We start from the raw sequence: 22,128 nt of genomic DNA on the forward strand, positions 1-22,128 counted from the left end.
AATGTCACCCCATTTACCTGTGAGCTGACAAAATTAGACAAAATAAGGTCTGCTTATCGACCAATCGAATTCGAGCATCATCAGAAAATAAAATTGGCAACGATGGCAACGTTGCACTACGTTTCCGAAGTTTCCTGATCAGCTGATTCAAATTGTGTTTTTGTTTTGGAAGGCGTAGCGGTTGTGTGTGAATACGTGCATCATAAATGAACATTTATTTCTTCAAATGTAATGAATTAAAAAAGTGAAGTATAAACTCAAGCTTGAAATACTTAAAATGAACTATACAAGTGACAATATAAACTTTGTACACTCGGTGAACGGTTTCCATAACTTATGTATTTGTTGTTAAAATGCCTCAACATAATCGGCAACGAAAAGTAGCCAACAAAATGAACACAACTATGAAACGAAATGTGAAACGAACTGAAAGTTTTCGTTTAAAGTAAGTATTCCTTACATATTACTATAAAATACATCATATCTGCAGTCATTACATTCATGTATTACCATCGTACAGAACAGATTATGGCAGTCCCGTCAAAGAAGAACCTATATTCTACCCTTCTCCGAGTATCGCTTTCCAAGTGATATTCTGCGTCAGAATAGTTTCAGCTCTTTGGCTGCACATTACAGATTGCGATGAAACTTATAATTATTGGGATCCGGTAAATATTTCACAATGTAATTCATATCATATCATCTTTGTCCGCTATATCGGTCCAATTCATTTTACAGAGTCACTATCTGCTATTTGGTAAAGGTTTCCAGCCATGGGAATATTCGCCGCAGTTTGCTCTACGATCTTATTTGTATATTTTAATACATAATGTTCCTGCGTGGATTTATTATCAGTTATTCCATCCTAGTCGATTATTTTTATTCTATCTTACGCGATGTTGTTTGGCAGTCTTTTGTACCGGTTGTGAAGTCTTTTTTTACAAGTAAAATATTCGTGTACCTAAATCGATGAAAAAATTTGATAAGATGAGTTTGTTAATATTTTTTTTTATATTTTCAGAAGCGTCTGTCGTGAGTTCGGTGTCAATGTTGGACGAATTATGTTGGTGATTTTGATCTTCAGCCCTGGTATGTTCATCGCTGGTTCAGCTTTCCTCCCTTCTAGTTTCTCTATGTAAGTGAACCAATTTTCAAGTAGAATAATTCGTTATTGATTTCGCAATAATTACCCTTCCATTTATTCCAGGTATATGACTTTGTTATCAATGACTGCTTGGTTCTATAGAAAATATCCTTCTGCCATATTTTTCGTTGCTCTTTCTTCATTATTAAGTTGGCCGTTTGCAGGTCTAATTGGGTAAATATACTGAACGTAGAATGAATTACGATTCGAGGTATGCGATAGTAAGAGTATTTTTTTTTCCAGAATTCCTATCGCTTTTGAAATGGTCTTCATGCGAAAAAGATGGCGTGAATTTTTGAAATGGTGTATCTTGTCAGCGATTATTATTTTGGTAATTTTTAGTCCACCGAATTGATTAGTTTTGAAGCCGACGTGTTCTTTTCTAATATACGTATTTTCATTCCAGGTTCCTTTATTCCAAATAGATTCTATATATTATGGGAAGTTGACTTTGGCACCCTGGAATATCGTCAAGTATAATATTTTTACGCCGCACGGACCAAATTTGTATGGAAGTTCCCCCTGGCACTTCTACATCTTGAATGGAGTCTTGAATTTCAACTTATCATTCTTACTTGCCCTTTTGACACCTCTTTTATTGGTTTGTTGTACTTTCTCATCGATTAATGACGTTGATGTTGTCTTTGTTTGTTATTCATTAAATGAAATGTTAATTAGATGTGGATAAAAATAGCCATTCCATCTAAGCCCCGTAATCCGGATTGTCTACCTTACATTTTGTCTTTGGGCTCATTGTATTTGTGGTTCGTCGTATTTTTCACTCAGCCTCATAAAGTGAGTAGTTGTCTACTTTGAATTTTAATTTTGTGTTTGAACGTTTCTCATCTTAGTAACTTTACTTTCAGGAAGAAAGATTTTTGTTTCCGGTGTATCCTTTGATAGCGCTGTGCAGTGCTGTTGGTATAGATGCAGTCCAAGTTTTATGGTTCCGGTATTTCATTAGAAAAGGATTCCATTACACGAAATGTACTTTGAAGATCTCGATTATTGTGTTATTCTGTTTCGTGATTTTGGGAGTATCTAGGATGTTTTTGTTGTATAAAAGTAAGTTGTCTCCTTCGACGAGATGTTTTATTTTGGATGTTCTGTTTACAGATTGGCTGTTGAAAAAAAAAAAATGAAAATGTGTTCTGATATTTCTGCAAAATTGGTAAAAATACCGACCTGATTTTTGGCTACTAAAAAACAAAAAAAAAGATCCTATTGAGTTATTAATTTTTCTGATTTTCTTTTCACTCCTTGGTCAAATCTAGATCTCATGGTCGGCAACATGAGGAATTTCATTAACTGTGCAATTGTTGTAGGTTATCACGCCCCTATGGATGTATTTGGTCGATTGAAAACTGTCAATGTGAATATGACCAGTAAGAGTGAAGTGAATTTGTGCATTGGTAAAGAATGGCATCGGTTTCCTACATCTTATTTCCTGCCAGATGGGTAATTATTCGTTATCTTGCGTGAAAATCATTATTGTTCCAAGATTTCTCATCTGTTTTTTCCACACAGTTGGACAGTAAATTTCATCAAGTCAGATTTCAGAGGTCAACTGCCAGCTCATTATTTACCCGAAAAAGAAGCCACGAAAATTGTCAGAAACGATATGAATGATTTAAATAAGGAAGAAGTTTCTCGATACGTGAGTATATTCACTCTAGATTTCCATTATTTTTCGGCACTTCGGCAGACATCTTGTAAAATGATACGATTACGATTTCAGGTAAAAATAGAAACATGCGATTTCCTGATTGATCTCGACTCCGTATCTCCTACACCTTTGGAACCTATTTATTCTCGTCATCGAAACTGGACATCTGTTTATTCGGTACGTTTCCTCGATGCATCCAGAACACCTTTGTATGCGAGATCATTTTACATTCCGATTATATGGGAATCGAAGAGCAAATTCTTAGATTATCATTTACTCAGACGTAATCAGACTGATCATCCTTGAGTTGTATTTTAAGTTACCAATTGAGACATAGTCATTGATGGATCTAGTTCGCCTGTAGATTTAGTATCTTGTCCGAGTGCATTTCTTTTTGTATAATTTTTACGCGTGTTCTTTTTTTTTTCATTTTAAATACTTTAATAGTATAATTTTATATGTGTTTTGAATCAAATCGCTTGAAATTTTTATTCGTATATTTGTGTTAATTTAAATGTAATATGATAATTTTTATGTGCTGTAATTTTAATTACTTTGTGGAAATAAAGCGCTTCATTTTTTGGTTGTTTAAACTGGTGTATGTTTTTTCGGCGGGGTGAACTTCTTCAATGGTTTGGTTACTATGGTGACGTCCTATGTTTACATATGAATCGCCGCCGGTTAGCTTGAGTGTAATCTTTATACGCGAGTGAACAGTTATCAAGGTGTTTAAAAATGGAGCTGCATAGAGTTGATTACACGATTTTGGGATTAACTTCGAAAAAATGCATGAAACTGTTACCATCAACTGGGACAAAATTCACTCAAAAAGTAAGTTACATTGATCCGGTGTTCAAATTTGACGAATGAATGTTTTCCTTATCTTGGTCATGATGATGCAGGTTGTAGTTGGGGATCAGGAAGGTATCACTCAGATATTTTTCGTCAAAAAAGGAGAAATACAAATCACTTTCAAAAGCTTGCCAAGTGCTCCTGTATCGAATATCGTCTTGGGAGGATCAATGGGTTTGTCGACTAATTAATATTAAAATTGGAACTGATCGTCGAGTGTGAAATTCATTGGGAAAATATTACAGGAACGACTCAAGATAAAATATTTGTTTCTTCGGATAATATTGTTCGTGGATTTACTAAAAAAGGGAAAATATTTCTAAATTTTGAAACTCAGCTATTGGAAAATATCAAATGCATGTAAGTTGCCAAATAATTTCTCCCAAATTGGAAAAACTATACTCTTGACAAATTCAACGATCACCTTAAAAAATATTGAAACAATCTGTTCATATCACAGGTACGTTTGTGGAAATGATTTAATCGTTTCAGGAGTTCATAATTATCATCATTATCACGACTGCAAATTGGTGGATTCTTACACATGCAGTGACATCATCAACGACATTATTACGTTGAACGTGGCAAAGGTAGGTATCCACTTTTCCAAACACTAACCGTTTAATTTTTAGTAGTCACTTGAAGTTCACTGTATCTTTGACCTGTCAATAAACAGGTGAGACGGTTAACAGCTGTGCTAGCCTGCGCCGATCAAATTCTGAGAGTACTAGATGGATCTGTTGTGACTCAATCTTTAGCCCTGCCAAATAGTCCTACAGCTTTGCATTTAATGAACGGAGATGGAGGTAGTACAGGTGATCATGTATTGGTAGGAATGCAAGAAGGACAAATTTATCTCGTTCAAATCACAAGGTATGAAAACTTGGTTGAAAAAACTTTGAAAATGAAGCAGTAAAACACACAATACCTACTCACTATGTTCATTAGGTCGAATTCAACGATCATTAAATGGATCTTGGAGAATGAAAATCGTAAATCTGAAGTCACTTGTATGACTAGCTTTGATTTGATGAAAACTGGTATTCCTGATATCATTATTGGAAGACACGATGGCAACATAGAAGTGTACACAATGATTCAACACGATGAAGTAACAAATGAATTCAAACCTCCAGTGGAGAAATTTTGTTATGTGAGGATTGTGAGCTATTTATTTGAAGCCTTGAAGGATACTTAAGCTTGGTCTTTTATTTATCACTCAGACATTTTACCTACCTATTTTTCATACCTACATAAGCTCAATTTTATAATTCAATATTATTCCAATTTCAGAGTGGAAACGAAAGTATAACATCAATACAAGGTGGCTACGTTGGTAATGTGAATTTTGAAGAAATTATAGTGACAACTTACACAGGTAGGTAACTGCATTGTTATTATGTTATTACTGCTCTGTCTTCATCCTTGACAACAATTCAAAACAATCTTCATTTTCCAGGATGGTTATTTGGATTGACCACAGAAGTACCAGAAAAACAGGTTACAAACGATGCAAACGATTTAAATTACGGGTTCTCAAGGGAAGAAAAACAAAAAATCCTCAAACTCAAGTAAGCTGAAACCTTTTGAACTTGCTTGCAGGCTATTATTCTATTCCACCTACTTAGTTGTTTTTCAAAACAATATTCCATGTGTAATTATTATTGTAAGGTCTGAAATAGAAGATCTTGAAGTGAGAATCACCAAAGAGCGAGAAAAATATCTGGCATTTACTCAAGAAGATTCCGCAGCTATTTCCAGACTACCTTATCTCACCATTAATGATAAAGTAGGTGCACTGAAAACATTTTTTTTTTCTTTTAAATTACGAATTAGCTTCAAACTTGAATTTTACGATTTTCTCCTACTCAGATGATGTTGCAAAAAGATGATGCTACCTATTTCGTCATGTTGGAAAGTGAAACCAACATTGATAATATTCTCATCCAATGCGATATTCCTATTAAACTTTTAGACGTTGACAAAAATTCAGCAGTTGTCAGCTACAGTAAATGTGATCCTGAAGTAGGTACTCCAATTTGAATTTAAAAACATTCCCCTAATTGTTTCCAATGCTTGATAATGATATTTATAATTTCAGAGCGGAAATTCCGTATTGGCAACTTACCGATGTCAATTAAACACCGTACGTTTGGAATTGAAATTTTACGTCGACGAAGGCCAAAAGGGCACTTTACAAGCATACGTTACTCCGCTAACACAACCGAAATGCTGCCAAGTCAGGAAATTTCCTATTAAACCTTTAGCTTTGCATTGCAGAGTGCATACGACTGAGACTGAAAGGTACGTATGTTGTATTTTGTATCTTTTTTTTCTCGTTACTCATTTCTAAAAATACATTTGATCATTTTTTTAGATTTTATAATTCACTGCAGTTGAAAGGCACATTTAGCGTAGCAGAAATGCATACATGGGTCACACAGTGTTTACCAGAATTGCCTGAAAAACCACCAGATGAAGAAAAAATTACGTACACTTTCAAGTCAGCTTTGGTTGACACGGTTTTAGAATGTGTTTATTCGTAAGTTAACACATAAAAAAAAAAAAAAAATGAAGCTTTATAAAAATTAGTAGACGAAAATTTATGATACGAATTTTAGACGAGGAGAAGCCGAATTCAAATCCGATAATATTTCCACCATTTCCATTCTGAGAGACATTTTATCGAAAGAAGCCACGAAGAAGAAAATCAAATTGGATATTTCGTCCAGTAAGCGTTTCAGTTCTATAATTAATTTCCGAAAAAAATCATTTTTCTACTCTGTGGTCTTTTTTCAGCTACAAATGAGCAAAGTATAATCACAACTCTTCAATCTTTGAATATAAAATTAGAAAAATATTATAAATTACACCAACAAACGATGCTCTTGGATGCTTTAAAAGATATAGACGCTGCTCAAACAGAGCCATTGCAGAATAATTTGATTCCAGAATACAAAGATATTTTAGAAAAAGAGAAAGACATTCAGGCTCAATTGAAACAACGACCATTTTACCTCGAAAGACTTCAAAGTAAATATTCTCCCAATATCTAGGTGTCATTAAAAAGCTTGGGTAATTTAAAAAGTTAAATATTGTTACTTATGTTTTCAGGCGCAGTATTAAATCTATTTTTGGATTGGCATAAATTTAAAGGGATAAACATAAAACCCAAATTAGCAGCGTTCAACAACACATTGAAAAATAAGTACAGTTACCAAGAAATATGTTCCTATTTTTCATTATAACTTAATAATAAACTTATACATTTATAATGGATTTTAAAAATTGACCAACACCTAAAAATACATATCACAGTCTAATAATAATTTAATAATGGTACAATTCTATTCGGTTCGATGATATCTCGACAAATAGGACATTGGTTATTGGTTTGTAACCAGTTTAAAATACAATACCAACAATACAGATGACCGCATGGAGTACAACTTGTATTCGTTCGAGATTCCAAACACAAGGGACAATTAGATGAGCTTTTACTTGAAACTGTATAAGTAGGTGTTTCATTTACGGAATGTTTTGTGATCCAATTATGAACGAAATGCGTTCCCGATATTGATAAGTGTAACAATGTAATCGCCGATAATATTTTGAATCCGTATAACTTACTGTCTTTGGACAGCCACGGTTTGGAGCGAATCTGAAATTAGAATAATTTTATGAAAATGAATTTCAAGGGTCATGATTCGTTGATATATTCATTATACGTACGTATCGTATTCCGATGATTCTTTTAACCATATCGTAATAAGTTCCGTTCCAATAGAAAATGGCATGATGGAAATGAATTAAAAATGGTAACATGGATTTGGTTACATCAATACATGTAAGCATCTTGCGCTTGAAATCATCTTGCATATGACAATTTTCGCTCACTTTACGATGCAACTTATTCAAAATAGTTTCGAGAAATGTAAACCCAGCTGATTCAGCAATAGCTACCAATAATCTTTGCTGTAAGGAAAGAAAAATTCACCACTGATAATCTACTCAGTTTTAGTGAATGGTACGCACTTTTGACATACCAAAAACGTAGGGATGCGTTTCAATGTAACATCCACTTCCACGATATTCGTATATTCTTCTCCCAACGTCTGAAAACCAGATAACGTAGTGAACGAGTAGTATAGAAATCTGGAACATACTTGAACGATTTGTCTGTATCGGAGCCAAACGGCAGTACCTGAGAAACACAAAATAATAGTATGAAAAATTTAAATAATGTTCGATGTAAGTTAAACAAACTTACCACCAATTTTAAGGACTAATTCTGCGACTTGCTTTTCAACTAAGTCTAAAAGTATTCTGTCTTTTTGAACTGCTCGTAAGATTTCTGCAGGACCAGCTGCAACAAACACTGACATGATGATGTGTGACGATAAATGTGAAGAAATAGCATGTTAATTTAAAGGTTTGGATTCAAGAATTTCCTTTCAGCATATTTTCAATTGTTTCAGAGGTGTAACATTTTATACGAAACAAAAATGCTATGAACCATAACGAAAAAATATCAAATTTCGAAAAAATTGATATTCCTTATCAATCTCATTTGTTTACATCAATGTTGCCATTCTTTAGCGAAATGATTGTTACAGTTTTTCAAAGTTTTCAGTTTTCACTTTTCAGTTTGTTTTTGAATTTTATATATTGAGCGTAGGCAAATTTTAAAAGCAATCATAATAAATTTCAAAAAACGTCAATTGAATTTTGAAAAAGTTCAACGGCGAACGAGTGAAAAAATCAAAAGCTTCATATGTTCAGGTTACTCTAAATTTGTGAACTTGGTAACAGTGCTCGATAAACTCTTATCAGAATTATCAATAAAATACAAAGAGTACCGAATGCGCCTTTTTCAGCGAGATTTATAATTAGAGTTTCGAATTTGCGGACAAATGTTCAGTTCACAGTTCTGCATAGTATAAAATTGATGTCTTCGAAAACGTGACTTGTACACGTGAAGAAAAATTATCCGCATTTCAATTTAAATTAGTTATTTCACAGTTCATTAATTTATCTTTCCAATAGGCCGCATCTAATTAGCACCATGAGTGAAATGCAGAAGCAGAAATCTCCGATGAAATCGTTGGGAAAACAGTTCGTGCTGAAAAGAGGTAAGAATACTAATTGTATTGTGTTCATTTAATAACTACGATATGTTTTATCCGATATTTGTTGTATTGAGAGGTAATCTAAAAATCATAATCTATTTTGATGAAAGTTGATTTGATTTTGAGTTTGAAATAACACGATTTTAATCTGTCACCATTTAGGAGGCCGAAAAGAAGACATACATTTCGACAAGATAACATCCCGCATCGAAACGTTATGCTATGGCTTGAATTTGGAATTCGTAGATCCGGTAATTTTGATGTTCAAGTTGATTTGATTTCAGTTGTGTTGAAATCTTTACCAAACTGTTTTAAATTTAGGTTGAAATTACCAAAAAAGTAATCAGTGGATTATTTCCTGGAGTTACTACAGTTGAACTGGATAATTTAGCCGCTGAAATCGCTGCATCTATGACCACAGTCCATCCTGATTATGCGATATTGGCTGCTCGAATTGCTGTCTCTAATTTACATAAAGAAACGAAGGAAAAATTCACCGGTATTAATTTATTTTTAAAAAAATGTAAAGTTAGCATTGTAAAATATGACCCTAACGAAAATTTCTGCTTAGATGTTGTTAATGATCTGTATAACATGGTTGCTGAGAAAACCGGTATTAGAACTCCGATGATATCAGATAAGCATTACGATATCATTATGAAACACGGTGATAAACTCAATTCGGCTATTAAATACGATCGTGATTACAACTACAGCTATTTTGGATTTAAAGTAATGCGACAAGTCATTTTATCATTATTAATTTAATTTTCTTATTAATAATGAATATTCTTTCAGACCTTGGAGAAATCCTATTTATTAAAAATCAAAGATCGTGTTGTCGAACGACCGCAACACATGTTGATGAGAGTCTCTGTCGGTATTCATGGCGAAGATATCGACTCAGCGATTGAAACTTATAATTTGATGTCTTTAAAATATTTCACGCATGCTTCCCCTACTTTATTTAATGCGGGAACTCCTCGAGCTCAACTATCTAGGTAGGTATTAGTTATACTGAAAGTAAATCACTGGTTTAAAATTGTAAATTTATCGATATCCGTTTATTAGTTGTTTCCTCGTCGCCATGGAAGACGACAGTATCGAAGGTATATTTCACACGTTGACGAATTGTGCTCTAATATCTAAATCAGCAGGTGGAGTTGGATTACACATACATTGTATTAGAGCTACCAATAGCTACATCGCTGGGACAAACGGTGTGTCTAATGGTCTCGTACCTATGTTACGTGTGTACAATAACACCGCCAGATACGTCGATCAAGGAGGAAACAAAAGACCCGGTGCTTTTGCCATCTACTTGGAACCTTGGCATGCGGATATTTTCGATTTCTTAGAATTGAGAAAAAATTCTGGTAAAGAAGAGTCTCGTGCTAGGGATTTATTTTACGCGTTATGGATTCCCGATGAGTTTATGCGAAGGGTTGAAAATAACGAGAAATGGAGTCTTATGTGCCCTAGCGAATGTCCTGGATTGTTCGATTGTTGGGGTGAGAAATTCGATAAGCTGTATCGAAAGTGAGTTTGGTGTTTCTTTATTATAACGTGCGTGTTTCGTTTTTGTGAACAATTCAACGATAATGGTGTATTTATAGGTATGAAGATGAGAAACGCTTCTCTCGTCAAGTTGATGCCAGAACCTTGTGGTTTGCTATACTAGATTCTCAAATAGAAACAGGAACGCCTTACATGTTGTATAAAGACGCCTGTAATCGTAAATCAAATCAACAGAATCTTGGGACGATCAAAAGTAGCAATTTATGTACCGAAATTGTAGAATATTCCGCACCCGACGAAGTACGATTTCATTTAATTCTCTAGTCAATTTACTTGACTGTTAACCAATGTTATTTTTCAGGTAGCGGTTTGTAATTTAGCTTCGATAGCTGTCAACATGTTTCTCAAACCAGACTTGACTTACGATTTCGAACAACTAAAAGAAATCACGAAAACCGTCACCAAGAATCTAAATAAAGTCATCGAAGTTACCTATTATCCATTACCTCAAGTATGTGACAATTTTGTCGCATTTTTGAAGCCCAGATTCGTCGCAGTAAATTATTGATAATGCTCTTTTTCAAAGGCTGAAAAATCGAATCTCAGACATAGACCGATTGGAATAGGTATTCAAGGATTAGCCGACCTATTTATTCAGATGAGACTTCCTTTCGAAAGCGAAAAATCTCAGTTACTCAATGTACAGATTTTTGAAACCATTTACTATGGTGCTTTAGAAGCCAGTTGCGAACTTGCCCAAAAATTCGGACCTTATGAAACCTACAAAGGATCACCAGTCAGCAAAGGGGTGAGTTGAAGTATTCTAACATACGAATGCTCACTCATCATTTCTGTTCTTTGTTTATTTACACCTACGATATTCGTTTAGATTTTACAATACGATATGTGGAACGTGAAACCAACGTCGTTGTGGAACTGGTCCGTATTAAAAGAAAACATTGCCAAGTTCGGTGTACGAAATTCGCTCTTATTGGCTCCAATGCCGACGGCATCTACTGCTCAGATTTTAGGAAATAATGAAAGTTTTGAACCCTATACTTCGAATATGTACCTTCGACGTGTACTAAGCGGCGAATTCCAGGTATTTTTTCAATGAGTATTTTAATTTCAAAAACGAGGATATCAGACGTGATGACACATTGGTTTTAATTTAGGTTGTGAATCATCACTTATTGAAAGACTTAGTTGATCAAGGATTATGGGATGAAGATATGAAGAACGAATTACTAATGAGGAGCGGATCAATTCAGGTAAGTTTCGAGTTATAATGGCCAGTTTTTAATCTAGAAGAGAATGTAAATAGAGGTTTTGTTCATGTTAAGGATATCGAAAGAATACCTCAAGACTTGAAAGATCTCTACAAAACAGTATGGGAAATCAAACAGAAGACTATTCTGAAAATGGCTGCCGATAGAGGAGCGTTTATCGATCAATCTCAAAGTCTAAATATCCATATAGCTGATCCAACTTACGCGACTCTTTCATCGATGCATTTCTATGGATGGAAATTGGTAAATTTCATTCTTTTCTCGCTTTAACGTAAGTTTTGTTTTATTATTCAGCAATCTGTATTCAAGGGTCTGAAAACCGGCATGTATTATTTGAGAACGAAACCAGCCGCCGATGCTATAAAATTCACGGTTGATAAGAAGAAAGCTACTAAATCATCTCAAACTAGTACAGTTCAAGATAAAGGAAATGGCCAAGTCGATGAAGATGAATTAAGCGATGAATTCGCCAATAAAATGATATGCTCGTTGAAGAATAAAGAAGATTGCTTATCCTGCGGATCTTGAACAAAAATTCAGTCAATTTTATTTTATAATTTATTCGTATTACCCACTTATTTGTATTTTTTTGTTTTTCACTGTGTTTTTTTTTCATGTCCGTGGTATTTTAACATTTTCATTTTTTTAAAACCGCAGAAAAATCAATTAATTGAATGATTTTTCAGTGATTAAAATAATCACGATGAAAAATTGCGGAAATCATCGTTGATGGTGATGGAATGTTATTTGATATTTATTTTGTATAAGATGATTCGCCTGTGGTTTGCATTTTTTTTTTGTTCATTTGTGCATTTTGTGTTGCATTAAATCATTACCTAATTAAACTACATAATTGTTTTTATTTCTTGGAAAATTGTGTACAAATTTCAATCGTAGTTCCGGTGTTCGTGTCTAGTCTTGTTCAAAATTCGAAAACTAAAAATCTATTCTTGCGCATGCGCCATAAATTTGTTTTAGAAATTGCCAAAACACGATTGCCGGTTGATAAGAATACTGCGGCGATGATAACGTAATGAAGAAATTTGAAATATGAAGTTTGTTGTTAGTTTAACGAAAAACTATGATGTTAAGTGTAATTTTATGGTGCTTGCACTTTACAAATGTATCTCATTGTATTGATTGATCGGTTACGTTGTGATTTTTACGTGTATCTGCTAATTAACACATGTTGCATAGTAACTGCATTGAACATGGTACGTGCCTGTAACAGTTTGTTTGGTTGTTGGCTAATTTTGCTTTTATCGTTTTTAAAATAAATCATCGATAATTGTTTAGGAAACAGTAATCACTTACGACGAGGCAGATTACATATTCAGCGTTCCATGTAAGAATACATTTTCAAAATTCGATGATATCATTCGTTCCCAGTGGAATGAGAAATTGAACCAAAACTTGTTTCGATACAAATTGAATATTACCAAGGAGAAGTTTATAAAAAACAAATTTTACTTACAAGTAGGTCATACAGATATCTGAAAACTCTGAAAACTAGTACTGTCAAAATATTTATCTAGTACGATTATTTTTTAATATTTCATTTTCATCTACAGTTGAACACAGACAGAGGAGTCAATCGCAGAAAACCTTCTGATATTTCAAGTATCAATCAGCCTTTCGATCCTTCGACTTTCAATTTTAATAAAATCAACCCAGATGAGAAGTTATGCAGTTTGATGCATAAGAATAGACCAAACGGTGGCTATTTTCAGTTACAATATTTGTAATCAGTAAAAATCTCGAATAATTTATAATTTTGTATACTTTGTCTAGATCACGGTAAACACGCAGTTTTGATCAATGTAAGTCCTTTGGAATTTGGCCATATTTTATTAGTACCCAACTTGAAGGATAATTTACCACAAGTACTTACCGAAGAAGCTATAAAGTTGGCCGTTGAAGTAATTTTGTTGAGTAAAACATCGTGCGTATTTTTTTCTATGGTATTCTGTCTCTGTCTGTTTTATGTATTTAATATTTGATGAAAAAATTATATTGTTGTTTTACAGATTTTTCAGATTTGGCTTCAATAGCTTAGGAGGGTTTGCTACCGTGAATCATTTACATCTTCATGGATATTATTTGGAGCAGTGTATGTTTCTTGAAATTTCCGTACGTTTGCAATGAATGAAATCCTATGTAATTTTATCGTTTCATGAGCAATAATTAACGATCGATTTCTTTATTTTGTAGCCGGTTGAAGAAGTATGTAATCCTTGCTACCAAATATCGAATTTTCCCAGCAAAGGATTTGCGTTTCAAATTAAATGTACCGAAGAAATCGATCCGATAGTGAAGTATGTTGGAATGCTTAGTGATAGATGTTCATACATTAGCATTGATTTTTGTGAATGATATTTGCGAATTGTACCTGTTGCAGAAATGTTTACCGTTTAGTGAAGTTTCTACAAACGAGGAACATCCCTCATAATTTGTATATTACTCGAGGAATACCGTTCGATAAAACGTTGTCAAACAGTCTGTTGGATGTATTGAATGATGAGTTACCAGATTATCATGATAGTAGAACTAGAACCTGTTTGAGAATTTTTGTTTGGCCTCGAAAGCCCAGTTATGGTGAGTATTATTTTTGAAAAATAGCAATATAGTTCAATTCACGTGTTGAATTTTTTTTTGTGATCATCGCGTATGTACTCATTCAACTTTCTGAAAAATTCGCAGTTTTATCGTAAAATATGGTTCTGGTCTCAAAGTAACAGGCGAAGTCGAGTCAAAATTTGAGGAAAAAATCTACGTTTTTATCGTTTCAAAATTTTGATAAATTTATAAAAGATTATTTCACATTAATTCGTTCGTGGTCGATCGGTGCATCCTTTCATTTACCTGTTTTGCAGTTTTCTCTCCGCGTCGGTTTGTCTCAACCCCTTCAAAAAATATAAATAGGCAACTTATTATACATCATTTAATAATTCGTCTGGCAGTAACTATTTTCTCGCGATCTCCCCAAGTTTTATATTGAAATTCGAAAATAATGTAATGTTTAGAGAAACTTTTTTTTTTCTGAATAATGTGTCATCTCAAATTCATATTTTCAGGTTGCAAAGACACCACAGATTTGAACGTTGCTACATGCGAATTATTTGGACATTTAGTGATCAAAAGTGAGTGCGTTTTTTATGTTTCTTTCTTGTCAGTTGTCGTGTGCTTATATTATAATACAATTACATCACAATATTGTTTTCTTTTTACAGACGAATCTCAATACGAGTCTCTGAACGAGGTAGATATTAATAATATATTAGAAGATCTTACTAGCGAAGAATTTAATGCTGTCGTGAATCATGTTTCACAGATACTTACCATGTAATTAAATCTTTAATTCGGGCGTATTGTTTTCATTTTATTCAGGAGGTTTCTGTGTCGTCGAATTAGTCGTATCGCAGTCATTATTATACCTTCTTTGGATTTCGGTCTTCGAATATGTCTCATTTAACGCGAAGTAAGTTGCATTTATAATTAGATGCAGGCGAAATAATTATGTGAAGTTATGTAGTTATCGTTATTCCGACTCTAGTCCAGTTGCGTATTGTGTTACGAATCATCAACCTGTTCGGAAAACACGAGTTGAAGACGTACTATGAAGTGGTTGAGTAATTTATCAATTCGTGTTGAGACAAAAGCCACTCGAATGTTGAAGTACCTATCATAATTCCTCTAAATTTGTCAGTGGTCGTTGGTCATGATCCTACTTGTTGAGATAAAGACTTGGAAAATTGATTAGGTGTAATTTTACATATATTTTTTGAAGTAGGTAGCAAAGGCCAAGAAAATCGAATTTTATGAGAGTAACCGGCATGAATGTTGATGAGAGAAGATTTCAGATAACCACCCATAATACGAACGTCGATTAGTAGGTAATATTGATTGATGCAGATTTAAATCAATACCTACCTAATCGTATTCGTTTAAAATGATTAATCGAATTTACTAAAAAGAAAAAAAATGCCATTGTTACGAACGCATCGTTGTTTCCAAAGTTGATAAATTCATTTAGCGTTTGCACAGAATAAGAAAAGAATCGACAATGAGTACTCTGCTTACCATTTGACGCTTAAAAAAGCGTATTGCTGAAGGCTACGGCCCCGTTAATATCTCATTAATATTGTATTTACACAATCATTCGTGTATAATATTTGCTACATTGTTACGGAGGTGTTCGAAGTCTCGTCGAAACTCGAAGTCGAAAGTGAAGTTTCAAAATATTCAAAGTGAAAGTTTTCACGATGACAATTCCAATTATTTCGTTTGCAAAAATTCGTTTATTCCTATTTCAAGTAACGTGCGCGCGTTCGTTGCATAATGCATTTTTTTAGTTAACCAACGAAAGCTATGATGAATGTTTTAAATCACCTACTGATGGGTATAATTTCCTAAAAATGAAGTCAAGTTTTGTTCAAGGACACGACCTTGAATTTATTCGATTCTTTAACGTTCTCAGTGAACTTTGTTAAAAGATCAGCAAACTCTGGAAGATTTATGACCCCTTAGACTATATTTTTGGATTTAGTTCTTTGTGTCTTCTAAAAGGGATTAATCTTTTTGAATATTTCCCCATTAATGCAGGCATATCGATTTACGTGTACATTAATCAACCCCATTACAACGTAAATTTACCATTCAATATAGCTACCTGATTGTCTACGGAAATTGAGCATTTTTCGAGGTCGTAAGTATCGTGTTCATCGATCACCGTCGATTATAACAACGTGAATAATTTCTAGTAATGTGCTAAATTTTAAGTACGCTTAATAACGGTTCGATGGATGTAAAATGCGAAACAAATTCATTGCCTGGTTAGCGAGATGAGTTGGATTATTATAGTTGGATGGTATAGGATAGGTATAGCCTATCTGGGCATGTTTGTAAATTATCTTCGCCGTTGTAACCGGGTGGTCACGTTTAAATGGATAAACGTGGTCTGAACGTGTTTTCGGTTAATCGATCTGCCTTCTTTTAATATTAAGTAATAATAACCATATTGAAAAGTCGACACGAATTGGGAACTACCTGTGGATATGGATTTTTTTTCTAAAACGTAAACCTTGATTGGTGCTATATTGGAATTTTGCGCATAAAAGTATTGATCAATTTCTTGCACCTGAGTTGCATAATTTGAATCGAAAATGAAACATTGGAATTGCGAAGAGTCGTAAAGATACATATTATTTTCATTTGTTGTCAACAGTTGAACCAAAGGGAATTAGAAGAAGTAAAATAGATGTAACTAGTTGAAAGGCTCGTGGATTTTTTCCTGAGCTGAAAAAAATTTTTAAAATAATGAAAACTAAACAACATAAAACATGGTTTATTCGTATAAATGAATCTATGAAAGTATAAAAATGCAAAAAACAGAGAAGCTTCATCCGTTCAAAAGGCAGCTATACTACATATAACTATAACGATAATCGACGTTGAAGCGATAAAGCTTTGCAAACTTCGTCGATCAAATATGGGTTCGACGGGACCAAATTGTCCCATGCTTTTGTACGCATAACTTCGGTTGATTTCTCGACTATAAAACTGATTACGTTTAATTTCAAATCATGAGCATTTTGAAAATCTGCCAACACCAAGTAATCAACTGCGTTTTCAACAGCCAAATTCTGCAATAACGTATCTTCGCATACAGCTTTCAAGCCTTTTATTTCATATTTATCAGCTGCCTTCAGTAATCTTTCAGCCATACCATCTAAATTATGAACATTTCCGGTATACATGTAATAAAGCATTTCTTCCATTATTTCTTCGTCTATATCTACGATATCAACTTGATTGTTTTGATTTTCTATTGTATCGTGTTTGAACATGGCTGAAAATACTGAACTGCGCGCCGATAAAATATTCTTGTGAGCCTGGAAATGTTTTCCGTTCACTGATAACGTAACGTCAGTAAGATGTCCATCTTTGTATAAACGCCCCAAATCTTCAGATAGATCATTCACAACGCGCTGCCGAATTTGCGACGATTCCGTTATTATATTCGAACTATTATTGAAATCCTCTTCTTCGGAAAAAGTTACTTTACAGTAAATCGTTAATTTGTTGTTTCGTAAGAATTCCTCGTGTGTTGAACGAAGACTAGCTTTTGTAATGAACTTTGCAAATCCCCAATCAGCTTTGATTCCACATTCAAATTTTCTAGGATCTTTACCAGTTCTTTCAAAAGGATTTTTTCGTTCTTCATTCAAAAGAAACATACTAAGTTCAGCAAATGCTTTTTTACATTCACCGGCAGGATCCAAACCTATTCGTATTTGAATATAATTTTTATTTTCACCAACTTTATTGTTGAATTTCAACTGTAAGTACCATTTACATCGGTCATTGGTAGGCGCAGTGAATAGCGGTGAGCGCAGATCTTCTCCATTCTGTTCGTAGAAACTGTAACGGTGAATTATCCATATATAAGTCGCCATATCTACTTTGGGTTCAATACTGGACCAGTTTCTAACGATATCTCCATCTGGACCCATCAGTGGAATGCAGCAGTTATTTTTCGTGTTGGGCATGGCAGGTTAACTTGTGGTAATTGTGGTAGTTTTTGTGTCAGCATGTGATGACTATTCCTGTAACAAATCAGGTGTGAAAAAAAATCATTGATGAACTGAATGTCTGAGTCGAGTACATGAAAACAAAATGAAAATCTATGTCATATACAATGCAGTCTTACCCTTACCTCTGTTAGTTGCTTATCAGTTGACTAGACCAAATTCAAGTGACTTTTAGGGAAAAAGGGTCAAACAAATTTGTAAATTACGAGTTTCTGGTATCTCTGTCAAACTATACGATAAACACTGCGAAATTTAAATGAAAAATTAGTAAATCAATCATCAATGAGATAGAAAATTAGGAAAAGAAACGTTCAACCTCAACTTTCTTATCAGTTTCAGTAGAAATCCAAATCTGTTGCTGTTGATCTGCGCATGCGTGGTGATAAAACACCCAACCAAATCACAACCCAAGTCTATCAGATGAAAAAAAAACACAAACGAACAAGTCAAAACTCAAAAGTCATAAGTGAACTCAGAATCAACAGAATCGTTTGATTCTTTGAGACTTTGAGTGATAGTCAAAGGTTTGATTATGAAAATAATGAATATATTTTTTTGATCACGTTTACGTCAAAATAAAATGTAAATTTTGTGAACCGAGCCGATTTTTTCCCATTGATTTTTCTTCTAGTGTAGGTATGAGGTACTCTTTTTCGCTGTAAGTAATGATAACCTCTACCAGAGAAAAGAAAAGCCAAGACGAATACAAAACTACCTGTTGATTTAAATTTTTCCTCATACATAGGCTGGTCTATTCGTGTTGTTTTGAACGCCATGGCGCATCATACGATAAAAGTACTCATTTGAATCGAGAATGCGATGGGATTCACGAAGGTTGTAAAATATTATTTCCATTTGATATTCAAATTTGAACCAATATCAATATTGTTACACCTACGTACAGAGAGATAACTCTATTACGCCTATTTAAAATTTAAATGACTAGGTATGGGACGCTCGTATAGGTATGGGTGTATTGATAAGTACTTTTCCGCCAGTAAAAAGTACAAAAGTAAAGAATTACAACCAAGTAAAATAATTTAATAGGTATCTGCCAATAAATCTGCAGAAGCACATTACAGTATAAAAAAAAAGTTGAACAAAAAAATCAAAAATCGAAAAAAGGCCTTGAAAAAAAAACATTAAAAAATAATAAAAATATCGTCATCGCAGAAATTCACGAATATAACGCTAACTGATGCGACAGAGCTCTGCATACTTCATTGACCAAATGAGGATGTGACAGGACAATATCGTTCCACGATTTCGTACGCATAACTTCGACCGATTTCGCAACTATAAAACTAATCGTTTTCAATTTCAATTTATCAGCGTGATGAAAATCTGCGAGTACCAAGTTATCCACTGCGTTTTGAACGGTCAACTTCTTCAGCAGCGCATCTTCGCTTTTAGCTTTCAAGCCTTCCATTTCATATTTATCGGCTACCATCAGTCATCCTTCAGCCGAATTATCTAAATCATGAATGTTTCCGGTGTACATGTAATACAACATTTCTTCTACTATGTTTTCATCGATATCTGTAATGTCAACGCGATTGCTTTGGTTTTCTTTCGTATCGTGGGTGAACATGGCTGAAAACACAGAACTACGCGCCGCCAAGATGACTTTGTGAGCTGGGAAGCATTTTCCTTTCACTGATATTACAACGTCCGTAAGATGCTGACTCGTGTAAAATCGTTTCAAGTCTTCGGAAAGATCATTTACTGGAACTTTTGGCTGGAACCAAGCGGAGTCGATTTGATCTGAATTTTCGACCAGATCTTCAAGTTCAGAAAAAGTAATTTCGCAATAAATCGTCAATTTGTCGTCTGGTGCGAATTTATCGAGATCGGAGAGATGACTTTTGCACACGAACTTCTTGAATCCCCAATAATCTCCTCTGATTCCATCGAATTCGCAAGTCTGACTGTATTTTGTAACTAGTTGCTTTCGTTCGTTATCCAAAATAGATACGGTGAATTTCGCGAATACCTTGTTGCATTCGCTGGCACGATCCAGAATAATATCAATTCCAATGAATTCGTCATTGCCGAAGCACAACTGTAGAAACCACATGCATCGATTGTTGGCAGTCGCAGTAAATATCGGAGAGCGAAGCTGTTCTCCATTTTTGTGGTAGAAACTGTAATAGTTGATTATCCAAACATAATTTACTTTGGCGATCTTGGGTGAAATACTGGACCAATTTTCTACAATAGTTCCATTTGGACCCAATACTGGAATATTATGATGATCGTTCTTTCTCATATTTGACACTGACATCTAGTTAATTAGTGAACAATGCTACAATTGCCACACGCTTTTTGTTGAAAAATTGAGCGTTGGTGTTGATGATATCAGGCACTGGTAGTGAAGCTTGAGATTTCTGTGGAAAATAAAATGTGAAATAAGATGTGAGTTGTTGAATTAGATATAAATTGAATTGAATTACACAGTAAAGCACAAGCACATCCACATAAAAAGAAAATTAAATCGTAGACATGAATAGACGATGCAACGCAGTCTTACCTTCCTATAAATTCTTTATCAGTGAAAGCCAATAATCCTGAATCAGTTCAAAAATTATTCCTGAATTATCCACATGTACGCCAAAAATGCCATCACACTCCGTACTTGATATTTATGTTGATCGCATGTTGATAAAAATTGGTATTTTGAATCGAATTTTCATTGATGTGATCAAGACTTGATTACAGAACGTCGACGTTACAGAAGAATCCTTTGTAAACACGTGTGATGTGATCCTGTTCAAGTCTGCGCATGCGCATTGCGCACCATGCCTAATTGATAACGTAAAGCACCCCCGTTTACCCATTACCTACCTTTACTTTCAGTTTCACGCAGGTCTTCAAACCCGTACCCGTACCCGTACCCGAATACCCGAATACCCGAACAAAAATCCAACAATTTTGGTACCCGAACCCGTACCCGTACCCGAAAAATGAAATGAGGAATACCCGAACCTGTACCCGTACCCGATAGAGACTATTTTGAACCCAAATACCCGAAAATACCCGATAGATCGGGTACAGTTCGGGTATTTCACCTAAAATACCCGAACCCGTACCCGTACCCGAACGTTTAAAATTTTCATACCCGTACCCGATACCCGTACCCGATTCTCTGAGAAATAAATCTGTACCCGTACCCGATACCCGTACCCGAAAACGTTCGGGTTTGAAGCCCTGGTTTCACGTGATAGGTAGATAAGTACTTTGGTTGGTTTTGGTCAAAAAACTTTTCTCCATAATTATTTTTTTCAATCTTCTCTGGAATTTTATCAGGGTGGGTCGTTAACTCAATTGAGTTTAGTGTCAGGGTTAAGTTTTGGGTTTACAATCTACATTCTTAAAAATTTAAGTTTAGGGTTGGGTTTGGATTTAACGTGCAGCAAAGTTGTGGGTTCAGTTCAGTTTGGTTCAGTTCCGGTTCTGACCTTTGGGTAAAATTATCTCTTAATTTCAAATGGGTTCTATGCTAATTTCCAATGTTGATATTATTTGATAGTTTGAAATAGGTATAGGTACTTATGTACACATTTGGATGTACCTACCTACCTAATTATTTGGCCGGTTTTTCCTCATCCAAAAAACCAATACGTTCGATTTTGGTTCATATGGTTTTTTATAACATTAAAAATTGATATAAAATATAAATTAGCACACAGTAAGTAGTTATAGAATTTCAGTAAAATTTTGCAAAGTTGAGTAAAATATTGAAACTACTTCTAAAATCGAGTAAAAGCACCAAAACATTGTTAGGTAATCACAAAAAAAATTGCTAAAAAATTCATAAAAATTTGGAAAAAATCAATTTAAAATTCGTGAAATTTCTTTGGTAAAGTTAATTAATTAGTATTTTTTCATTTTACTTCGAATTTTCCAAGAAAAGCCGATTCGATCAATTTTAGCGAATCAT

At 34.2% G+C, this 22,128-nt stretch overlaps 7 protein-coding genes across 8 annotated transcripts; 4 read left to right on the forward strand and 3 right to left on the reverse strand.

The window, feature by feature from the left end:
* Positions 1-144: 144 nt before the first annotated feature.
* LOC135836829 (alpha-1,2-mannosyltransferase ALG9-like) lies at positions 145-3,403 on the forward strand. Its single transcript, XM_065351876.1, has 12 exons — positions 145-445; positions 521-668; positions 739-944; positions 1,022-1,135; positions 1,208-1,318; positions 1,388-1,475; positions 1,551-1,745; positions 1,823-1,939; positions 2,011-2,209; positions 2,470-2,602; positions 2,672-2,801; positions 2,883-3,403. Exons 1-12 carry the CDS (start codon positions 354-356, stop codon positions 3,114-3,116), a joined length of 1,767 nt encoding a protein of 588 aa, XP_065207948.1. The 5' UTR covers positions 145-353; the 3' UTR covers positions 3,117-3,403.
* A 93-nt stretch (positions 3,404-3,496) lies between these two features.
* LOC135836836 (Bardet-Biedl syndrome 7 protein homolog) lies at positions 3,497-6,937 on the forward strand. Its single transcript, XM_065351885.1, has 15 exons — positions 3,497-3,641; positions 3,713-3,836; positions 3,908-4,022; positions 4,123-4,252; positions 4,339-4,535; positions 4,611-4,815; positions 4,956-5,040; positions 5,122-5,233; positions 5,334-5,451; positions 5,535-5,687; positions 5,764-5,966; positions 6,040-6,204; positions 6,284-6,393; positions 6,462-6,695; positions 6,777-6,937. The coding sequence occupies exons 1-15, from the start codon at positions 3,546-3,548 to the stop codon at positions 6,908-6,910; spliced, it is 2,181 nt and encodes a 726-aa protein (XP_065207957.1). The 5' UTR covers positions 3,497-3,545; the 3' UTR covers positions 6,911-6,937.
* LOC135836838 (peroxisome assembly protein 10-B-like) lies at positions 6,671-8,218 on the reverse strand. Its single transcript, XM_065351887.1, has 4 exons — positions 7,933-8,218; positions 7,709-7,866; positions 7,395-7,637; positions 6,671-7,323 (listed from the first exon to the last, which is right to left on the reverse strand). Exons 1-4 carry the CDS (start codon positions 8,045-8,047, stop codon positions 6,982-6,984), a joined length of 858 nt encoding a protein of 285 aa, XP_065207959.1. The 5' UTR covers positions 8,048-8,218; the 3' UTR covers positions 6,671-6,981.
* A 304-nt stretch (positions 8,219-8,522) lies between these two features.
* Positions 8,523-12,451, forward strand: LOC135836835 (ribonucleoside-diphosphate reductase large subunit-like). The gene is made up of 13 exons (XM_065351883.1): positions 8,523-8,794; positions 8,954-9,042; positions 9,113-9,290; positions 9,363-9,523; positions 9,590-9,792; positions 9,863-10,330; positions 10,408-10,609; positions 10,671-10,820; positions 10,896-11,117; positions 11,199-11,411; positions 11,485-11,580; positions 11,653-11,841; positions 11,908-12,451. The coding sequence occupies exons 1-13, from the start codon at positions 8,728-8,730 to the stop codon at positions 12,124-12,126; spliced, it is 2,457 nt and encodes an 818-aa protein (XP_065207955.1). The 5' UTR covers positions 8,523-8,727; the 3' UTR covers positions 12,127-12,451.
* Positions 12,452-12,580: 129 nt separating this feature from the next.
* On the forward strand, positions 12,581-14,962 carry LOC135836837 (GDP-D-glucose phosphorylase 1). The gene is made up of 9 exons (XM_065351886.1): positions 12,581-12,812; positions 12,895-13,074; positions 13,170-13,314; positions 13,390-13,540; positions 13,626-13,728; positions 13,810-13,913; positions 13,997-14,193; positions 14,673-14,738; positions 14,829-14,962. Exons 1-9 carry the CDS (start codon positions 12,720-12,722, stop codon positions 14,942-14,944), a joined length of 1,155 nt encoding a protein of 384 aa, XP_065207958.1. The 5' UTR covers positions 12,581-12,719; the 3' UTR covers positions 14,945-14,962.
* Positions 14,963-16,926: 1,964 nt separating this feature from the next.
* LOC135836830 (protein roadkill-like) lies at positions 16,927-18,622 on the reverse strand. 2 transcript variants are annotated; one of them, XM_065351878.1, is made up of 3 exons: positions 18,505-18,622; positions 18,314-18,431; positions 16,927-18,203 (listed from the first exon to the last, which is right to left on the reverse strand). In XM_065351878.1, exon 3 carries the CDS (start codon positions 18,144-18,146, stop codon positions 17,031-17,033), a length of 1,116 nt encoding a protein of 371 aa, XP_065207950.1. In that variant the 5' UTR covers positions 18,147-18,203; positions 18,314-18,431; positions 18,505-18,622; the 3' UTR covers positions 16,927-17,030. The 2 variants fall into 2 exon arrangements, with proteins under 2 accessions (XP_065207950.1, XP_065207949.1); XM_065351877.1 differs by having other exon boundaries at positions 18,314-18,547.
* Positions 18,623-19,201: 579 nt separating this feature from the next.
* Positions 19,202-20,932, reverse strand: LOC135836831 (protein roadkill-like). Its single transcript, XM_065351879.1, has 2 exons — positions 20,719-20,932; positions 19,202-20,575 (listed from the first exon to the last, which is right to left on the reverse strand). The coding sequence occupies exon 2, from the start codon at positions 20,470-20,472 to the stop codon at positions 19,642-19,644; it is 831 nt and encodes a 276-aa protein (XP_065207951.1). The 5' UTR covers positions 20,473-20,575; positions 20,719-20,932; the 3' UTR covers positions 19,202-19,641.
* Positions 20,933-22,128: the final 1,196 nt, after the last annotated feature.

Source organism: Planococcus citri, chromosome 2 (genome assembly GCF_950023065.1).
Source record: "Planococcus citri chromosome 2, ihPlaCitr1.1, whole genome shotgun sequence".
Classification (NCBI taxonomy): Eukaryota; Metazoa; Arthropoda; class Insecta; order Hemiptera; family Pseudococcidae; genus Planococcus; species Planococcus citri.